At 35.8% G+C, this 20679-nt stretch overlaps 2 protein-coding genes across 2 annotated transcripts; one reads left to right on the forward strand and one right to left on the reverse strand.

The window, feature by feature from the left end:
- Positions 1-6979: 6979 nt before the first annotated feature.
- On the reverse strand, positions 6980-17312 carry LOC131840759 (alpha-centractin). Its single transcript, XM_059188950.1, has 9 exons — positions 17171-17312; positions 16845-16909; positions 15411-15585; positions 12296-12447; positions 11690-11833; positions 10331-10496; positions 9349-9418; positions 8417-8583; positions 6980-7137 (listed from the first exon to the last, which is right to left on the reverse strand). Exons 1-9 carry the CDS (start codon positions 17216-17218, stop codon positions 6994-6996), a joined length of 1131 nt encoding a protein of 376 aa, XP_059044933.1. The 5' UTR covers positions 17219-17312; the 3' UTR covers positions 6980-6993.
- Positions 17313-17792: 480 nt separating this feature from the next.
- Positions 17793-19215, forward strand: LOC131840711 (GDP-fucose protein O-fucosyltransferase 2). The gene has a single exon (XM_059188901.1). It carries the CDS (start codon positions 17836-17838, stop codon positions 19042-19044), a length of 1209 nt encoding a protein of 402 aa, XP_059044884.1. The 5' UTR covers positions 17793-17835; the 3' UTR covers positions 19045-19215.
- The last annotated feature ends 1464 nt before the right edge of the window (positions 19216-20679 follow it).

Here is a 20679-nt window from a genome sequence, read left to right on the forward strand (position 1 = left end):
CAGATAATATTAACAAATAACTAGAGTTTTAATTATAAAACCACAGATAATATTAACAAATGTGTAGAGGTTGTTATGTTCCGCGTTCGATTGAATGAAGGTCAAATTCGCGCGTCGCGGTCAGCCGGCCGTCGGGCCGACTTTGACCTTGATCTACCTATATTATACTGATATTTGACATTTATTTATTCAGTAACAATTTATATTGTGTTTGAAATTATAAAATTTTTGCTGCTAAGAAATTCATCAACACTGTAAAATGATTGATCCAACAGAAAACAACGCAACCTCTCCCTAAAAAGCTTCCAATTGTGCATTTTCTTTAAATTATTTTATTTTTTATTTTTTTAGGCATGATAATGGAATGGTGCACTGCCTGCGCGATCGGTTTACGCTGGCGCGGCACCAGTGAAGGATGATAAGATGAGTATGAGGTCAGGTCAGTTATCACATCGTGACAAATTAATCAGGAATTTATCACGATGGTTTCCAGGGGAACCGCGTGGAGGTCAACCTGACATGGTACATTGCTAGCAATGGGGTCAACAGTCCACATTACTAACAATCCCCTTCCCTCTTTTTTAAACTATTGGGCAAAGAGTTATAAGGCCTTACTGCTTGGAAACCCTCACCATGCTTCACAATATTAAGAGTTTTTTTTTATGGATGATAATGGTGCACCCGCCTGAGCTAACGGTTTACGCTAGCGGGGCACCAGTGGAGGATAATAAAATGAGCATGAGGTCAGGTCAGTTATCACATCGTGACAAATTCACTAGGAATTTATCACGATGGTTTCCAGGGGAACCGCGTGGAGGTCAACCTGATATGGTGCATTGCTAGCAATGGGGTCATGTGTCCACATTACTAACATTCCCCATCCCCCCAATATTAAGGGTTGGTTTTATAATGTTAATGTTATAGTAATCCATTCTGCGAGTACTTTCCCTTATGTCTCGATTCTCCCTAGTCTCTATAGGTGAACAATAAAAATTATGTCATGTGTATTACATATATATTTCTATTTATTTATAATATAGCTCTGCCTATGGTTACGCCCGCGCGATATTATAGTGTTATGCTGATAAGGTACATGCTGACAGTGGTGGCGCGGCGCCAGACCACGCGTGGACGTCGGCGAAATTATGGTTCGCAAGACCTCCTTTTTCCCAGTCATGAAAACGTTAAATTACATAAACCGAATTATAGTTAAACAAATGTATGAGTAAACGAGATTTATTGTTAATCAAATGATGACAAAAATTACACAAATACGAACTTTTCGGGTTTTGGCCTCACTGAATTTTTTCAGGTATATATTTGCTCTGTATTCCGAACTTTAGTCTAAGCAGGTTGTATTACCGGCTTCCTTACTGGAGCAAAGGGCGCTCGGTAATACTGGCCACATATAAAAACATGGCCACTTAAATTTCGAAAAAGGAATAAAAAAACAATTGAAAATAAGAACTGGAATCAAAAGGACGCTCCGTATTTTTAACTATATAAAACATGATAATTAATTATTTATTTAACAGAATATAATTGTTTTTATGAAAATATACATTCTAGAGTGCGTGGCCACTAAACAGTACTACACATCGGGACGTTCCTGAGCAAAGGTGAGTAAGTTTGGTGTTACATTGCTTACTTTGGGGTGTTCGGAGTGCGGAAGACGTTCTTCCAGGTCGAAATCGTATTTCTGCTACATTTTCCATTAATTATTTTCCACTCTCTATTTTATATATTACTTTATAAAGATTCGTAATCCAACAATATTTATCACTAGTCGTTATTTCAGCTTCAATTGATAGAACTGATAACGCAGATATGTAGTCTCTCTTGACTCATCGTGCTTCTCAAGTAAGTCTTAAAGTTTGAGAAGCTTCTCTCAGCGGAAACTGTGAAACTGTAAGCGTGATTCTAATTGTAAAAATAAAATCATCATGTTCAATTAGTAGTCCACCCAAGTCCTGGAACCAGCTCAGGGGGGGGGGGGGTCATGACCCCCATAACCCCCCCCCCCCCTACCCGATCCGCCGCCGAGAGCGAGGCCCTCAACGGTTGCCGACGTCGCCGACGCCTAATGTCGCCACTGCATGCTGTAAAGTTTCATCAAAATCCATTCAGTTGTTTTTATGTGACAAAGTAAAAAATATCCACCCACACCCACAAACTAGCGTTTATAATATTAGCTAATTTTGGAATATTAACCGTAAGGGAATCCTTGTCTGTAATGTATTTGAAAGACCGTTTTGAAAAACCGTCAAACTAAATTTGTTAGTCGAAATATACTATTATATTTCGACTATTTAGTATTGTCACAAAAAAAAATTGAGACAATGTGGTTTCGTTCTATCATACCTCGGTGGTCTAGAGGTTTAGCACACCGCTTTACGTCCGATGGTCGCGGGTTCAATTCCTCGCAAAGTACGCTACAAACATTTGTATTCATGAGTATAATTGTTTGTATCGGTCTGGGTGTTTTCTATATATAGTATGTTTAATGTTTCTATATTTAGTAGTTAGTATTTACGAAAAAAAATATCTATGTATTTGTATCATTTATCTAGTACCCATAACACAAGCTTTAGCTAGCTTAACTTGGGTCTAGATAGCGCTGTGTGAATTGTCCTGAAATTATTATCATAGAACCATATTATTCTCATACATCTCATAAACTATGCCTCAAATACGGGACGTGCCTGGAAATACGGGACGTCTGGCAACGGTAGTTGTAATCCTTATCTACTAATATAAATACGAGAGTAACTCTGTCTGTCAGTCGTGCTTTCACACCAAAACTACTGAACCGATTTAAATGAAATTTGGTAGACAGATTGTCTAGACCCTGAGAAAGAACATAGGGTACTTTTAATGCGAAAAGAGGGTTGCAAGCAGGTTGAAAGGGGAGATGAAGGGTTGTATAGAATAGTCATTTTCAAAGCTAGAACCTGAAATTTATTTTCATTGGCTGTTGATTAAATATATATAAATGACATTCAAACTTTATAAAAATTTGATCCATAAGTGGGTAAAATAAGACGAAAAGTTTGTATGGAAATTTGTAATTCTTTTCTTTAGCCTTTTTGGGTTTAATAAAATATTTTATGTTATTCATATATTATGTCATTTTATGTTATTCTTTCTTTCTTTTTCTTTCTTTCAAAAAATTCAAGGTGACTCTACCACGCGGACGAAGACGTGCTAGCGACTTTATACCGTGGAATAGTGCTAGTAAGAAAATAATACATTTTATACCGAACCGGAACTGTAGGAAACTATTTTATATACCTTTTTCATTGTCTATATTTATTATAATATTATATTGTTTCTATATGACATAAGTCAATTCAATACAAAAATATTCTACAACTACAACGGTGCCGTTTTACTTTTTGCTCGTCATCTTGGTCTCCACCTTTGATCATCGGAAGTAATGCGGTGTGCTAAACAGCTAGATCATCGAGGTTGCCGCGTCGTGTATAGATAGTCACCAATGGATTTTGATGTAGGTAATTAAATAAAAGATCCCAAATTTGTAATACTTATTTTTTTATATTTCATTATAATTATGTTACACTGTGCTCTGCAATGAAGCAAATATAAAACTTTGGAACACCAAAATGGCCACTTTAATAATTCATAACAGAAATACAAGTCATTTACCATTCATCAAGCTGCCAATATTCGAGGGCAATCTTTGTGGATGGCTCGCTTTTTAGAAGAAAATTTATCAATTCTTCGAACATTTTCGAGTATTTTTTTAAAGTTCTATTATGAATCAGCAAAGTAGCTATTTCGGAGCTCCTAATCTATCTAATATTAAATAACTTAATATAGCTAAGTCACGTGTCCAGTGGCGCCATCTATTTGAGTTTCTTCATACTGTTCTAATTCAATATTAGAAGTGAAGCCCCTACTATTTGATAAATTAACATTAAATGCTATTACCATTAGAAAAAAGTTATACCTATTAAATAGCGATTGAATAATTTTATGTATATATTAACGTGATGGGTATCACCTTATCATTGTAGCGTTATAAATGATGTGATGAGGTGTCGCTACTTAATTTGTTTCCTTATATATACAGGTGTAATAATTGTTCTACATTAGTAAGTTTATTTGATCATCTGCTACATGGCTTATTAGTAACGCGTACATTCAACTTTACACTGATCTTAAATCTAAGTTATGTGCAGATGTAAACAAATGGAAGGGTGCTGAGTGTTGAAATAAAATAAATATTAGGAAATATTATAAGTAAGTCATTTCAGTTTCATTTATAAATATATATTTAAGTTCCACAGACACGTTTATAATTTATAAATTATCAATAACTCTATAATTGTCTTTGCTCTATAGTCAGATGTCCGCCATTTTGCAATGATAATTAATTATTACAAAATGGCGCCAAAAACTCATGATTATTGTACGCGGGAATGCGCTCGCTGTTTACGCGCGTTGTCTTTCTTATTTTCTTAGTCTACATTAACATGGCGGTATCGAGCCACTTAGTTTGAGGCGAGACTTCGTTTCGCTTTGTGTGTTCTACCGATTATACAACGGACTGTGTTCTGAGGAATTGTTCGACATACCTACGGCCACCTTTTACCATCGCACCGCTCACCATCGACAGGGAATTCATTCCCACACGCTGGAACCTAAGTGGTCTCGGACAGTGCGGTTTCAGAGGAGCTTCCTCCCGCGTACACTTAGATTGTGGAATGAACTTCCTGCCGAGGTTTTCGCACGAGACTACAGCATTGGGTTTTTTAAGAAGGATATATCATATTAAGGTTTCTGAAAGGTCTGCACCGCGCACGTGACACCCCTGGTGTTTCAGGCGTACATAGGCTACGGTGACCGTTTATCATCAGATGGGCCGTATGCATGCACATACTTTCCTGTGAGAAATGGCGTACGTGTAAAAACAGCTGTAACATAAAATCTTCTTATTATTGAATAACAAATAAGGGTAAAAATTTATTAAAACGTATATCTCAATATAATATTATAAACGCGAAAGTTTGTAAGTATGTATGTTTGTTACTCTTTCACTCAAGTCCAGTAGTTTACTGGACTTGATGACACATTACAGTAATATAGCTTATGTATTAGAATAACATATGGGCTATTTTTTTTAATTTACCGCGGACAAAGAGAATAATATCCATTCTTCCTTAATTGTTAGTTAATTTTGTTCCTTAATTTGTAGTTAGAAAAATAAACCAAAATAAGAAGGCGCCAACAGGACTAATTCATCTTAATAATAAAGCTGAGTGTACTGCATTATTAACGTGTACAGTTCACAACATAAAAATGTAATGAGCGAATTTTTTTTTTCTCAACTGCTGCATAAACGTCTTTGATAAAGCAGGAAAACATATTAATATTATAAATATGACTACGTCTGAGTTATATAAATAAACCAGGACACTTTACACGGCGCCATCTAGTCCCAAGCTAAGTAGAGCTTGTGTTATGGGTACTAGACAACTAATATATGTAAATACATACATAATATACATAGAAAACACCCAGACCGATACAACCATATTCATGAATGCAAATGTTTCTACTGTGCGAGGAATCGAACCCACGACCATCGGAAGTAAGGCGGTCTTGCTAGTTTGACGACCTCGGTGGTCTAGTGTCACAGACCACCGAGGTCGTCAAACTAGTCGGCCAGTAGGTCGACAGCTAGTAGTATATAATGATTATTAACTATATTAACTTCAATGTAGCAATTGTTAAATGTAAAACTAGTAACTGTCACCTGCACCATCCTACAGCGCACATGGTATAATTATCTGTGCATTTGTATGCGCTGATCTCAGAAAATATTAACAATCCCTAATTTGGGTTCTACTACATCAATAACATCCCCCAATAATATTTTTTCCAATATATCTTTCATGTACAGACAGCATTGAGTTACATTTTTATTAGATAATATTATGCACATATATGGGGCCGTTCAAGTATGACGTAAGCAGAATTATTACAATTATTTACCCCCATCCCCTTGTCAGCAAAAGTAAGCAAAGCTTACCCCCTCCCCCCATGCTTACGTGAACATTTTTCAATTAATGTATTGTTTTTTAGCAAAGACAATGTGAGTGTTGCCATTCGTGTAAAAAAGTAAATGACTACCGATGACGTAATCATCATCTACACTCCCCTGTCCTCCCCGACCGCTCATGTCATCCTAAATAAGGAATAGAAAAGAATAGAAAATCATTTATTCAAATAAACTTACATTGAAGCACTTTTGAATAGTCATTACATTATTTTGTTTAATCCACCGCTCTTTCGGAATGCTGTCTCATCACAAGAAGGGAAGCAAAGACCCCCCCCCCCCCTTCCCACCCACCCATAGTGCTTACGTAATACTTGAAGGATCCCTGCAGATTTCGTGGTTTATTGGACTGCAGCCTCCCATAATCCACCAAGTTTGCGATACATATTTCAATTCTGTCATATTAATTTATTTAAATTGCCTATATCACCTTTATCCTTATATATACAGGGTTAATAATAATAACTGCACGACTATGATCGCGGATGGGGTATTCAGAGGCATTATTAAGTTTAGACAATGTGGTAATTTAGCTTACATTTGACCTGCTCACAATACCCTGGATATTAATAGACGAGACTGGGTAGTAAATTGAGTTCTGCCTGAAAACCAGCGCTGTATAGGTGCACCTCATTGATGTTGTGCTTATATCAGCAACAGCTGAGGCAGCTCCTATTGCCAACTTCCATTTTATTATTTATTTCTTGTTTTGTCTTATTGTAAATTGTATTATTTGTGTTATGTTGGCAATAAATCAATTATCTATCTTATCTATCTTATCATAATTAGGTAGGCCCCTAAGTAGATATAGCCCAGGGCCCCACAAATTTACGATCCGGCCCTTTCACTGTATATGTACTATTAGTAACCCTGTATATACAATATATATATATATGTATATATAAAACAAATTAGAACGTCTTGCGGTGTACAGCTCGGTGTCCCTCCTCGTCGTATTCCCGTTTGGAGACCCACATTTTACGGAATGTGTCGAGTGAGGCGAGAATCGAACCCCCTATCCATGTTGAGTAGAGGCGTTCTTGTGGCGCTGAGATCTGTAATAGCAGAATTATATTTCTTTTATGTGTTTCATAAATTATATAGTATTAAAATAAAGTCGCTGTCGCTGTCTGTCCATCCCTATATATGCTTGAATCTTTAAAACTACGCAACGGAATATGGTGTGTTTTTTTTTTTAATGATAGAGTAATTCAAGAGGAAGGTTTATATGTATAAATAATACATATACACACGGGGGAAACCGGGGCGAGTACCTAATTTCATAATATAATAATTTAATAAAAATATATGGCAAATCCCATTCGATTTAGTGCGATGTATTTGTTTTTAATTGCTACATAATACAATAGTGCAGCCAGCTGCACTATCGGTATACACTGGCAAGGCACAGTGGAGGTTGATAAGATGAGCATGAGATCAGGTCAGTCAGTACTTCAAATCTTTAACCACGATAATTTTCGCGTCGGACCTCGTGAACATCGACTTGACATGGTACATTGCCAGCAATGGGACCTGTAGATCCCATTTCTAACCATCCCCTCCCTCGACTCAGAGAGATTGTAAGCTAACAACATGCTTATATTTTTTTATATATGTATTTTATTTGAATCCAAACTGGCTGAAGGCGAGCTTACCGCCATCTCTCGGATCGATATGGTTTGGTTATAGGTATTTTCCGTCAGCATAGAGTCAATAATAAATTAAATTACACAGTTCAGTTGACTTATTGCACTAAGCTTGCTTATAAAAAAAATTGTATTAATTACTATTACGTTATTATACATAATTTATATTGTTTCGAAAAAAAAAACAAAATTCAATATCTTTATTCATGTAGGTCTATTACAGACTCTTATGATATGTCAAATCTACCGTCCGAATGATTTCGAGATGAGAAGAACTGACAAGAAACTCAGCTCGTATTCTTTTCAAATAAATGTTGTATTATTTGAAAAGAATACGAGCTGAATTTCTTATTACGGTACGGTCGGTATTCATGTTTACAATAATACAGAGTCATTATATATTGCAGAAAACAAAAAATCTAATCAGTGTTCGCAACCTGAACAGACCAGACCCCACAAGCAGCACCCGTTCACGAGTATGACGGATGAGCCAGCCATCATTGAAATCAACCATATTAGAGGGAGCACATCGATCCGGCCCACCAGTTTGACCTTTATAGCGAGCATGACTGTTTCAAGTTACTCCATTACGTCATTTATATTATTTACAGCAAAGGCTGTACCAATCAGTTTTCTTCTTAATATAAATAAATAAATATATAAGAACATAAGATATGTAAGTACTCACCCTAATCTTCATATCTTTGGGTGCCAGCCGCCGTATTTCAGCCAGGAGTCGATCTCCGAACCCTCTGAACAGCGTCGATCCACCGCTGAGGACTATATTCTGGTACAACACTTTCCTTAGATCCATATCTGACTTTTGAATGGCAAACATGAGGACCTCGTGAAGACCTGGAATTATAACTTTTGTTTTTATTTGTAATGTCACTTACCAATAAGTGAGCACGTAAGCAGATTTATTACAATTATTTACCCCCCCATCCCCCTTGGCAGCAAAAGTAAGCAAAGCTCTAAACCCCTCGCCCCATGATTACGTAAACATTTTTCAAAAGATTTTTTTTTAACAAAGACAATGTGAGGGTTGCCATACGTGTAAAAAAGTAAATAACTACCGATGACGTAATCACCATTTATCTCTCCTACCCGCATGTCATCCAAAATAAGCAAAGTAAATACCCCCCGCGCCCCCCCCCCCCTATTGCTTACGTAATACCTGAACGCCCCCTAAACTGTAATATTCATCTATATAAAATAATAAAATAAATACCCCTAGAAAATTAACACTGCGTTAATTTTCCATCAAGTCTCAAGCTAAGCAAAGCTAGTTTTATGGGTACTAGATAACTGATATAAATACATAGATATTTTTTTTGTAAATACATACATCTGTTGTCGGTCTGGGTGTTTCCTACATAGAAAATACCCAGACCGATAGAAACAATCATACTCATAAATACATATGTTTGCACCGTGCGAGGAATCGAACCCGCGAACATCGAAAGTAAGCCGGTGTGTTAAATTGCTATTTAAAAAAATATCTAAGTATTTATATCAGTTGTCTAGTACCCATAACACAAGCTCTGCTTACTTAGGACTAGATGGCGCTGTGTTAATTGTCAAATTAAAAAGAATATTCTGCAGTATTAGAGTACTAACCTTCACACTCCTCGCCTATGAGATCAGGTCTGAACAGTACTTCTGGTGCTCGGAACCTCGCTGGACCAATCTGGAAGACAAATCACAATATACCAATTTTTATAATGAAAAATTGTTTATTTTTTGTCAAAAGCATATATGACGGCAAGTAACAGTCCTGTATTTAGAGTGCCCTCCGATCGATCCCCCGTCCAATTCCAACGGGGATCGATATTACGACGGCCTGAGCCGTGATTCGAACCCCTAACGGTGCCCTCAGACTAAAGTCGTATCCGTCAGGCGGGAGTTGGTCTTCAGCCGCTCCATAACTCCTTCCTTTGGTTTTGAGTGCCATCTGCACTCGACCCCTGTTTTCTGGTGAAGCTGTAAAGGCCAGCTCACCGTTCCGAGGAATTGTTTTCGTTGTGTGGCCATTGCTATGGATTTCTGGATTACGTGAGCAGCCGTACCTTCGACTTCAAAGCAAAGGGGACTGTTTGTAGCAGGTATTATGTACAGATGTTTGTTTAAGAGACAGTGACCCATTATTGTCCCTATCATAACATCATCTCATCACATGTATAAAACATCTGTTAAATCATATTTACTGAGCAAAGCCTATTACTCACTAAACGATTACTTGAATGACGAGCGTGCATGGCAATAGTTGTTCATGCACTGGATTTTCATTTAATGTTAGACAGACACCTATATAAATATACATTGTAAATAACTGGCTTTTTAAATAAAAAAGTAATTCAATTGAGTTTCTTGCCAGTTCTTCTTCTCAATTGGATCTATATACCAAACTGGATGGTAGGGGAAAAATTAAAATTATAATGTAAAAAATTTTACATAGACACATACAACAGCTAAAATGTCCTACATGAATAAATGATTTTTGAATTTGAATTAAATTTGAATATCATTATTTTGAGGTTATGCTTATATAGATTCAATAGGCAAGTACAATTTTATATATTTGTATACATTATTAATTTACCTCGAGCTGTGTGCCATCGGGCAGTGTATACTGTGCTCTCTCTGTGTCCAGGGTCTCCTCCTTGAGCGGGTTAGGCGACAGGTAGCACGCGCGTTCCTTGATCGACTTCACGATTTCCAGCTCAGCTGATGTTCGCAGATTCACACCTTCTTTGCGGAGCACCAACCTATGTGTGATTGAAAAAAAATAGAAATATAAGTGATTGCTATACCCTATTTATAAAGTTTCGCATTTAATATACATCTTATCCTTACATTAGTGATTAAACTTTTATAATATTAATTATATGGTAAGAAAGGAAGTAAATAACGCGATGACTGCAAACAGGGATGAATGGAAACGAAAAACATATTACGCCGACCCCAAATAAATGGGATAAGGATGAAGCAGATGATGAATATTAATTACTAGGTACTACCCGCGACTTCGTCCACATGGAATTTAACTTTAGTTTTCTAAAATAAAAGTAGCTTAAGTTACTCCTTATTACATCAGCTACCTGTCAATAAGTCTCGTCAAAGTCGGTCCAGCCATTTCAGAGATTAGCCGGAACAAACAAACAGACAGACAGACAAAAAATGTAAATAATGTTATTTTGGTGTATATACCGTATTTATATTCATATGCATGTAGTAAAATCAATATTACAAACAGACACTCCAATTTTATTTATATGTATTGAACGAGGACGCGACCATAGTGGGGATGCCAGCCTAACACCTATTGTTCTCGCGTCTCCGAATCGGCGCTTGCTACGCACGTCCTTGGTGAGCCGAGTTAGTTCGACATCCGTCGCCCGGTGTGAAGGACACCCCACCGCTACTACTTTTGCGTTCTTGCTACTCGTCCACAATTATGTTTTATTGTTTTTTTGTTAATATATATACGAGTGATAAACTGTGTTCATAAAATACATTAATAGAATGAACTATAGTTTAATTTTATTATATACTCTTACAGTATAGATAAAGATATATTGATTTTTAAGAGTCTGTAATAGATCTACGTGGCATAGTGGCACCGATGTCGGAGAGGTTAAAGAGTAATCGTCTATCGTGGTATGGGCATGTAATGCGTAGGAATGAAGATCATATCCTAAGGACGGTGTTACATATGAATGTGGATGGTTATAAGGGTAGAGGAAGACCGAAAAAGAGATGGATGGACTGTGTGAAAGATGATATGATAAGAAAGGGAGTAAATAACGAGATGACTGCGAACAGAGATGAATGGCAAAGAAAAACATATTACGCCGACTACAAATAAATGGGATAAGGAAGAAGCAGATGATGATGATGTAATAGATCTACATGAATAAAGATATTTTGAATTTTGCTATTTATTTCCAAAATTACTGACCTGAGGTACCTGGTCACGTCTCTACCTGCCACATCGACCCTCATGATGCTGTGCGGCATCGCGAAGCCTTCGTAAATGGGTACAGCGTGGGTAACACCGTCCCCAGAGTCCAAAACAACGCCTGTGGTCCGGCCGGTTGCGTATCTGAAAGAAATAAATTATTCATAAAAAAAATAAAACACTAAATTTTCTTTCAAATACGGTTGTATGTCCATACGTCCTTAGTCTATTCTCCCAAGTTTGAATTTAAAGATTAATCTGTATTATTGTAAACATGTATAATATTAATTTGAAAAGAATACGAGCAGAGTTTCTTCTCAGTTCTTCTCATCTCGAAATCATTCCGAACTGACGGTAGATTTGACATATCATAAAAGTCTGACAAATCATCTGTCCTACGAGGTCCTGCCCATTGCCACTTCAGAGTAGCAATTCTTCGATACTTTAATACTTAAATAACTTGCAATAGAAACAATACAGACAGACACCAACAATCATACTCATGAATACAAATGTTTGTGCCGTGCAATGTATCGAACCTGCGACTATCTGATGTAAAGCGCTGTGCTACACCACTGGACCACAGTCCTCTAATATATTACTTACAGACTGAGAACAGCTTGCATGGAGAGGAAGAGTGCTGGTACATTGAAGGTCTCAAAGAACACCTCAGCAGCCTTCTCCCTGTTGCGGCGAGGGTTGAGAGGTGCTTCAGTCAGCAGCACGGGATGCTCCTCGGAGAAGGTAGATAGTTGATCCTGATGGCAGAACATTTTTTACTTTTTTGTATTGAATTTGCAATCATTGGAAGTAGAATTGGTCAGTATACCCGCTAGATCAAAGGGTCAATAAATTTTAAATAAATAATAATACAGTGGACCCCCGGTAGTCCGACAATCATTTTGCAGGGCAGTGTCGGACTATCGAATTTGTCGGATTATAGAGTACTGCCTAAGACCCCTTATAGTCCGAATTTTTTTACAAAAGAGTACCTTGTAATCCGACAAATTATAGATCTAATGATGATTCTTTATATTATATACATATACAGTGGACCCCCGGTTATCCGACAAACGTTTTGCAGGGCAGTGTCGGACTATCGAATTTGTCGGATTATAGAGTACTGCCTAAGACCCCTTATAGTCCGATTTTTTTTACAAAAGAGTACCTTGTAATCCGACAAATTATAGATCCAATGATGATTCTTTATATTATATACATATACAGTGGACCCCCGGTTATCCGACAAACGTTTTGCAGGGCAGTGTCGGACCATCGTATTTGTCGGATTATAGTGCTGCTTAAGGGTCCTCTGCTTATAGTTCGGAATTTTTTACAAAAGAGTATCTTGTAATCCGATAAATTACAGATCCAGTGATAAGATTCTATGTTATATATGTATGTATGTATATGCAGTCTGAAGTATATTGTCAAAGTAATATTCAATAACAAATAATAGACAATGTCGGATTACAAGGGGGGCCGGATTAGACAGGGGCCGGATTACCGCGGGTCCACTGTATTTTTAAACAATTCCTAAAGCACTATTAAGACCCACGGTAAACAGAGCTTGTGTTATGGATACTAGATAACTGATAGTATAGAATAGAATAGAAAATCATTTATTCAAATAAACTTAATTTAAGCAAATTCAAAGTCAATTCAAATTCAAAAATCATTTATTCATGTAGGACATTTTAGCCGCTTATGAACGTCAAATTTTTACATTATAATTTTATTTTTCCCCTACCATCCAGTTCGGTATATAGATCCAATTGAGAAGAACTGGCAAGAAACTCAATTGAATTACTTTTTTTTTAAAGCCAGTTTATTTACAATGTATATTTATATAAGTGTCTATGTCTAACATTAAATGAAAATTGAGTGCATGAACATCTATTGCCATGCACACTCGTCATTCAAGTAATCGTTTAGTGAGTAAATAAGCTTTGCTCAGTAAATATGATTTAACAGATGTTTTGAATTTATTTATGGGTAATTCCAACATATCCTTTGGTATCTTATTGTAAATTTTTATACCTATTCCCATAAAAGACCTATTAACTTTTTCTAAACGATACTTGGGGACAGCAAGTTTGTCTTCAAATCTAGTATTAATATTATGAATATTGCTGTTTTTGGTACTACTACAGCACTTTTGAACAGTCATAACAATTAGTTTTTTATCTACCACTCGTTCGGAAAGCTGTCTCATCACAAGAAGAACCAGCAAGAAACTTGTGTGTTGCTCTTTTAAATAATCCTTGTAAGTTTACATTTACAAATCGAAACGTGTGAATATAAATACTTGATATTATTTTTTAAATACATAATTACATAGTATAAAACAAAGTCGCTGTCGCTGTCTGTCCGTCCCTATGTATACTTAAATCTGTAAAACTACGCAACGGAATTTGAAACCATCCAGTCCGATACAAGTAATTATAGTAGCGGTAGGTAAAAAAATTGTTATGACTATTCAAAAGTGCTTAAGTTTATTTGAATAAATGATTTTCTATTCTATTCTATTCTATTAATACAAATGATTGTACCTTGCCAGGTATAGAACAGGCGACCACCGGTGAAATCGCTAGACTGCCGAGGCCATCAGAAAATAACTTTAGAATAGAATAGAATATAATTTATTCAAATAAACTTACATTGAAGCAGTTTTGAATAGTCATCATTTATTTTTTGATCAAACCCTCATCCAGAAAGCTGTCTTATAACAAGAAGAACGATCAAGAAACTTGTGTGTCTCCCAAATATGAATTTAAAAATGAATCTGTATTATTGTAAATATCTTCAACCATATTTGAAAAGAATACAAGCTCATTTTCTTGTCAGTTGTCATCTCAAAATCATTCCGAACTGACGGTAGATTTGACATATTATAATAGAGCAAGAGCCCACGACGGCCAGACATACGTCATTTTAGTAAACGTGAAAGTTCTTGTATGTGTGTCCCCAACACAGGTAAGAACGATCCCCAACCAACCAGGATGAAAAACCAGGAAAACTGGAGTCTGGCAATTTAGGAAACTCAGTTTAATAGTTCTCTCAATAATATATATAAAGTTCAGCTTTATTAAAATAACGTAAGTTTATTTATAAAATAGTATAGTTTAGGGGGGTCCGGCGGGGGGTTGGAACCACACTAAGTGTCTGGCAATGAGCAGCGCAAGTTATAATAATGCTACGAACAATATATGAAAATATGGAGTTTCTTAAAATAACGAATTTGATATGTTTTTTTTTACACCTTTGTTACCTGTTACCTGCCAAAGGAACCACGATCCAGGTGTCATGTTTGGGGATCGTTCTTACCTGTGTTGGGGACACACATACAAGAACTTTCACGTTTACTAATGACGTATGTCTGGCCGTCGTGGGCTCTTGGGCTATAAGAGTATGTAATAGACCTTGTTCAGACATCGTCGGCTAGCCGGACTGGAGTCCGCGAGCGGTGCTGCGGAGCTGGCGGTGCGAATAGCACCGGACCCACCAGCCCTCACTTCTGACCTCGCCACCAAATACTACACGCGCGCTCAATATTCTATCATTCTCTGTATTTTTTTATATTTAAATTATTATACGAAATTACAGTCCATAATCAACCTTTAATTTAAAAGTCCTTAGTGTAGGACCCTATAGACCTACATGAATAAAGATATTTTGATTGTATATCTTAGTTCGAAGTCTAGCGCAGATTGAACCTTACCTTGCTATAAATATAGTTCCAAACTCGTTCCATATCGTTCCAGTCCGTGACTATGCCATGCTCCATGGGGTACTTGATGCTGAGCAGGCCTCTGTGCTCCTCTGCACGGGGACCAACAAACAGCTCCCCCTCGAGGGCGCCCGCCATTACACGCACGTGCTTCGGTCGCCCAATGCTGTTGACAGAGAAGTTTTTGAAGTGAAACTTATGTATAGAAGAGTATTATTAAATAAAAAATCATCGGTCATGAAAAAGCGTTACTTTCGCATGGAGGGGGAAGAAGATATATTGTTGAGACACACTCTTTGATTATTCAAAGTTTATTTTTTGAATTCTTTAACTAGCTATACCCACGAATTCCTTCAAGTGGAATTAAACTTTATTTTTCTAAAATAAAAGTAGCCCAAGTTACTCCTTATTCCATCAGCTACCTGCCCAAAATGTCCAGCCATTTCAGAGATTTGCCGGAACAAACAGACCGACAGACAAATATTGTAAAAAAAAAATATTTTGGTGTATATACTGTATTTATATTCATATGCATGTAGTAAAAAACGGTTATATCAATATTACAAACAGATACTCCAATTTTATTTGTATGTACAGATGTATAGATGTCACCCCACTATATACCATTTTACCAATAAAACATTTATACCTTTATAAATAGTTTTACTACATATTTCTACAACATATATTTTTTGTTAATGTAAATCTACTTAAAACATTTATTTAAAGAGTAACAAACAAGTTTCTTGCTCGTTCTTCTTGTGATTAAAATTATCAATTATAATAATATATAATTATTAATATTATAAATGCTAATATAATTATTAAGATTCTGTGTGTATTGAAAAGTGTTTTTATATTGGCAACGTCCATGTAACACCCCAGGTGTTTCAGGAGTCCATAGGCTATGGTAACCGTTTACCATCAGAAGGGCTGTTTGCCACCTAATTGTTTAAAAAAAAATTAAGTTTATTTGATTAAAGATTCATTCAAGTCATTTACCAACTAATCCGATTATAGTACACATACTGACTGCGGATATACAAAGAACAGAAAACAAAAATTAATAAAGATTATTTCTATTTCTATATTAAGAGAAAGAGATATGTTGTATATAATTTTGTAAATAATATTGGTAGTTCAATATTATTTCCAAGATTACATACAACATAAACTCTAAATACAAAATGATTATGTTTATTACATTTTCAAGATTTAACAGCTCCACTAAAAGATACTTTATTTGTAACATCCAGTAAAGGCATAAACAATATATTAAAAAGCACATGTATTCTTACAATAAGGCGGCCTTATTGCTGAAAGCAATAAAAAAATGTATAAAAAAAATACACATATTTACATGTTGCTACAGATAACTGTACAGTTCACTTTCTTTTACTAATTAAAAATAAAAAAGGTACTTACTAATTTGGGAATCTGCATTTTGGTATTTGATCGCCCGCGAAACCAGCTTTGATGACACCGGAGCCCTGTCGGATACCGGTAAATTGTTTTATACACTCTCTTATATGGATGGAAGTTGACGTAAGATTAATGAGTCATTATATTCAAATGTTGAATGATAACTAACAATAACATTAATAAAAACACCCTGTGGTCTAATTAAAAGGTTTTAAAACTAATTATTGAAGAATAAAACAGCGTTTTGTGCAGTTATTGTGTGGGAAAATATAGGTGTGCCTACATGTTGTAAAATGTGTCGTTTGTAGCTAAAAAAATAAAGTATTTACATTGTCAATGACGACGGGTTGATTGACTATGACGTCGTTTAACTCCATTATTGTTTTATAAGAGACTTTACGGTTTTAATGTTGTTTTATTGAAATTCAATTCGTGGAAAGCATTTAGTTAACACAGATTTATTCGCTTTCTTTCAACATTCAAATGGCATGACATCAGACAGATTGACGTCGATATTTAAAATGACATTGACAGATGTAGGAGTGAAAACGAAAAAGAAGATTGAGCAAATAATCACTATGTCTAAAGGAATTAGAAAGATAATGCGTAAAAATGTCTCGCCTAATCCGATTTGAACACTTAAATAAAAAATAAGCCTAATGACGGCACTAGTCCTTAAGTTAGGTTATGTTTAGTATTCCTTAAAGGAATTTCATTGTGACAATGTTATGGCGGGAATTAACATATAAAGAAATTTCCTTTATATGTTAATTCCCGCCATAACAGCATACAACCCTGCTAGCCAAAGTTTGCTGCCCCGGAGTTGATGCCGGGGCGAAGGGGTTCACCCGGTGCAACAATTTTCACACTCGCAGATGATCACTGTCAGTCAGTCTGCATTGTCAATAAATATGTCACTCAAATGTCAATCTTTTAGCTTGTCCAGTCATATTGTCTCCATTTATTTGAAAATACTAATGAAATTTATCAAAATATGTATTTATTATTTCTTATAGTATCCAGCTTACTATTTATCGCTAATGGCACCGATTCCGAAATAGGTTATTGCGATATAAATAAAAATAATTGTGACAATCAACTCACGCTTACCACAGACAAGTTGATATTTTACGATGTGAATCCACCTGAAGGGTTTAATTTAAGACGAGATGTTTACATGAGGTTTGCTATTATGTTATCGCAGGCAATAAAGCGCGGCAGAAAGAATTGGAAGTTAATTTTGCCGCCATTTCATAGGTTATATCATTGGAGATCGACGGTGAAGAGCGAACCTATTCCTTGGCGTGCATTTTTTGACGTCAACGCTTTAAAAACTTTCGCGCCAATTTTGGAACTGTACGAAATATTCAGTGAAAGAAAAAATGTACATATTGATACATTGTATGTGCTTTTAAACTTCGAAGATCCATTTGAAAATGGTGTTTTTTATGAAAAGTGGCAGATAGTTGAGGATTGTGATTATAGTGGTGATTTTTGGGGGTACAACAACATAACTGTGGGTGAAACTGTTTGCGTACGATTTCAGGGAAAAATTTCAAAATTATGGGAATTAATATTACAACATCCGAAGGACCATAATGTTATGTTTGCACATGGAGAGATACCGTTACATGATAGTTATGGTACAAAAACTTTTTGGGATTGCCGTAAGAGTATGAAATTTAATAAGGACCTTATTAAAGTGGCCAAAGAGTATATTTCAGAAAACCTGGATTGCAATAATGATAAATGTGAGAGTTATATTAGCATACATTGGAGACGGCAAGATTTTGCATACAGTCGTAGTAGTGATGTGCCATCAATAGCAGGAACTGCTATACAAATTGATAATGCATTTAAAAAACATGCTCCAAGTATTAAAAAAGTTTATATAGCATCAGATGCAAAGGCTTCAGAATTCAAACAATTGGAATATAAACTTTCCGAGTTAGGATATAAAGTCTATAGTTACTTGCCAAGTAGAAAAGATATAGAGAGTTTTAAAGATGGGGGTATTGCAATAATAGACCAAATCATATGTGCATATAGTTCATATTTCATTGGTACACATGAAAGCACCTTTACTTTCCGGATACAGGAAGAGAGAGAAATACTTGGTTTTGATAGTGGCACTACATTTAACAGACTTTGTCCTGATAAAGGCAGATGTGAGAGACCCTCGAAGTGGACTATAATCAATTAGTTAATGAAGTGGATTCATGAAATTACCAGCTGTGCCTCAATTTCACCTGCATGAGATTTATAGCCTATGTGTTATTCTCTTGGATAAGCTATATTACTGTAAAGTTTCATTAAAATCCATTCAGTAATTTTTGTGTGACAGAGTAACAAACGTCCGTACACACAAACTCTTGCATTTATAATGTTACTTAAATTTTCATAACACAAGTTCATATATAACATGACATTTATAACACTAACAGTTTCTCTTGACTTTGTCTGCTTTAATTCTTTGAGATAAAGTATCTATGTATCCTATATATATCCTATTCATGATACAATCAAATGTAAAATTTTATCAAAATTGTTTAGTCTTACAGTTACCTGTTTACTCGTTAATGAGTATGAAGCAGACAGAAATTGATACTTACATGAAATAGAATCTCAAAAAAAGTAATATATGACATAACTTTTTAAGGATATAAATATGGATCTTTTTTAATGAGTAATATTTAACTGTCTGAACAAAATTGTATGAAATGTACTACATATATAAATCATGTACTTACTAATAATTAATTTAGGCATATTGTGTATTCTAGAACACTAATATATATAAAGTTTTTAATACCAAAGAATAAAAATTAATAATTACAATGCATTTCCGTTTTCAACAAACAAATACATGATTTGGAACAGGTTCAGTGGTGTAATTATTCCATTTGAGGCTTGTGGCGAATTCATCTCCTAAAATCTCCATAGCTGTTATAGGTTCTTTATGAGGCCTTAGCATTTTATACTTGAGTCCATAACTAAACTAAATAAAGGACCTAACAAATGTGTACTAGATGTGTAATAATAAATGTTGGGAGTTGGGATTCTCCTCTGACCAAGGAGAATTTCGGCTACGGGCCGTGGCATTTTGGCGACTTGCCACCCTGTAGTTACGCCACTGGATGTCTGTAAAACTATGTAAATTGTGTTGTGTTCACAATTATTTTCAAGTATCGAATATTTTTTTGTTCCTTGTTTCTCCGTGGTCAGTATGTTTACTATAATCGGATTGGTTAGCAAATGGCAATGAGAGTCTGCAGTCCATTGAGTGCAAGACTTCATATTTAGTGACGCCCTCCGGCATACGTTCAGGAATTAAGAACTGGAGTGTTGCTTATCCAAATCCAGTGGATGTGTTCTTTTCAGGCGTTTTGGGGGGGTTGTCAGTTAGTAATCTCTGAGCTAATTCTTTGGGGTGGACATTCAGCCGAGCTTTTGAGCTTTTGCTGTTTTGAGCATGTGCTATCAAGCTCCTCTCGTACTGTGGGTAAAATCGAAAAGTGATGGATATCCGAGGTGGTTATAAACCATAGTCCCCTAAGAATGGTGTTCAAGATAACGTTCTGGGACAAATTACCGAAAAATTACGCAACAATGTGGAGATCGAAATCAAACGAAAATCTTAAACTTTGTATATATAATTCTGTGCCTAATAACATTAAAAACAGGGATAATAATGGAACAGTGGTAGGGAGCATCCTGTAGATCTCATGTGTAGCGAAATCACAGTCTATTTTTGAACCGATTTCACCCCCACTACAACTCCGCCAATATTGCCACTGATTTTGGTATTGCGTTTAGAATAGGTACTACTAGATTAAAC

This window comes from Achroia grisella, unplaced genomic scaffold (assembly GCF_030625045.1).
Source record: "Achroia grisella isolate CSIRO2021 unplaced genomic scaffold, CSIRO_AGI_Agris_v1 utg149, whole genome shotgun sequence".
In the NCBI taxonomy this organism is placed as follows: domain Eukaryota; kingdom Metazoa; phylum Arthropoda; class Insecta; order Lepidoptera; family Pyralidae; genus Achroia; species Achroia grisella.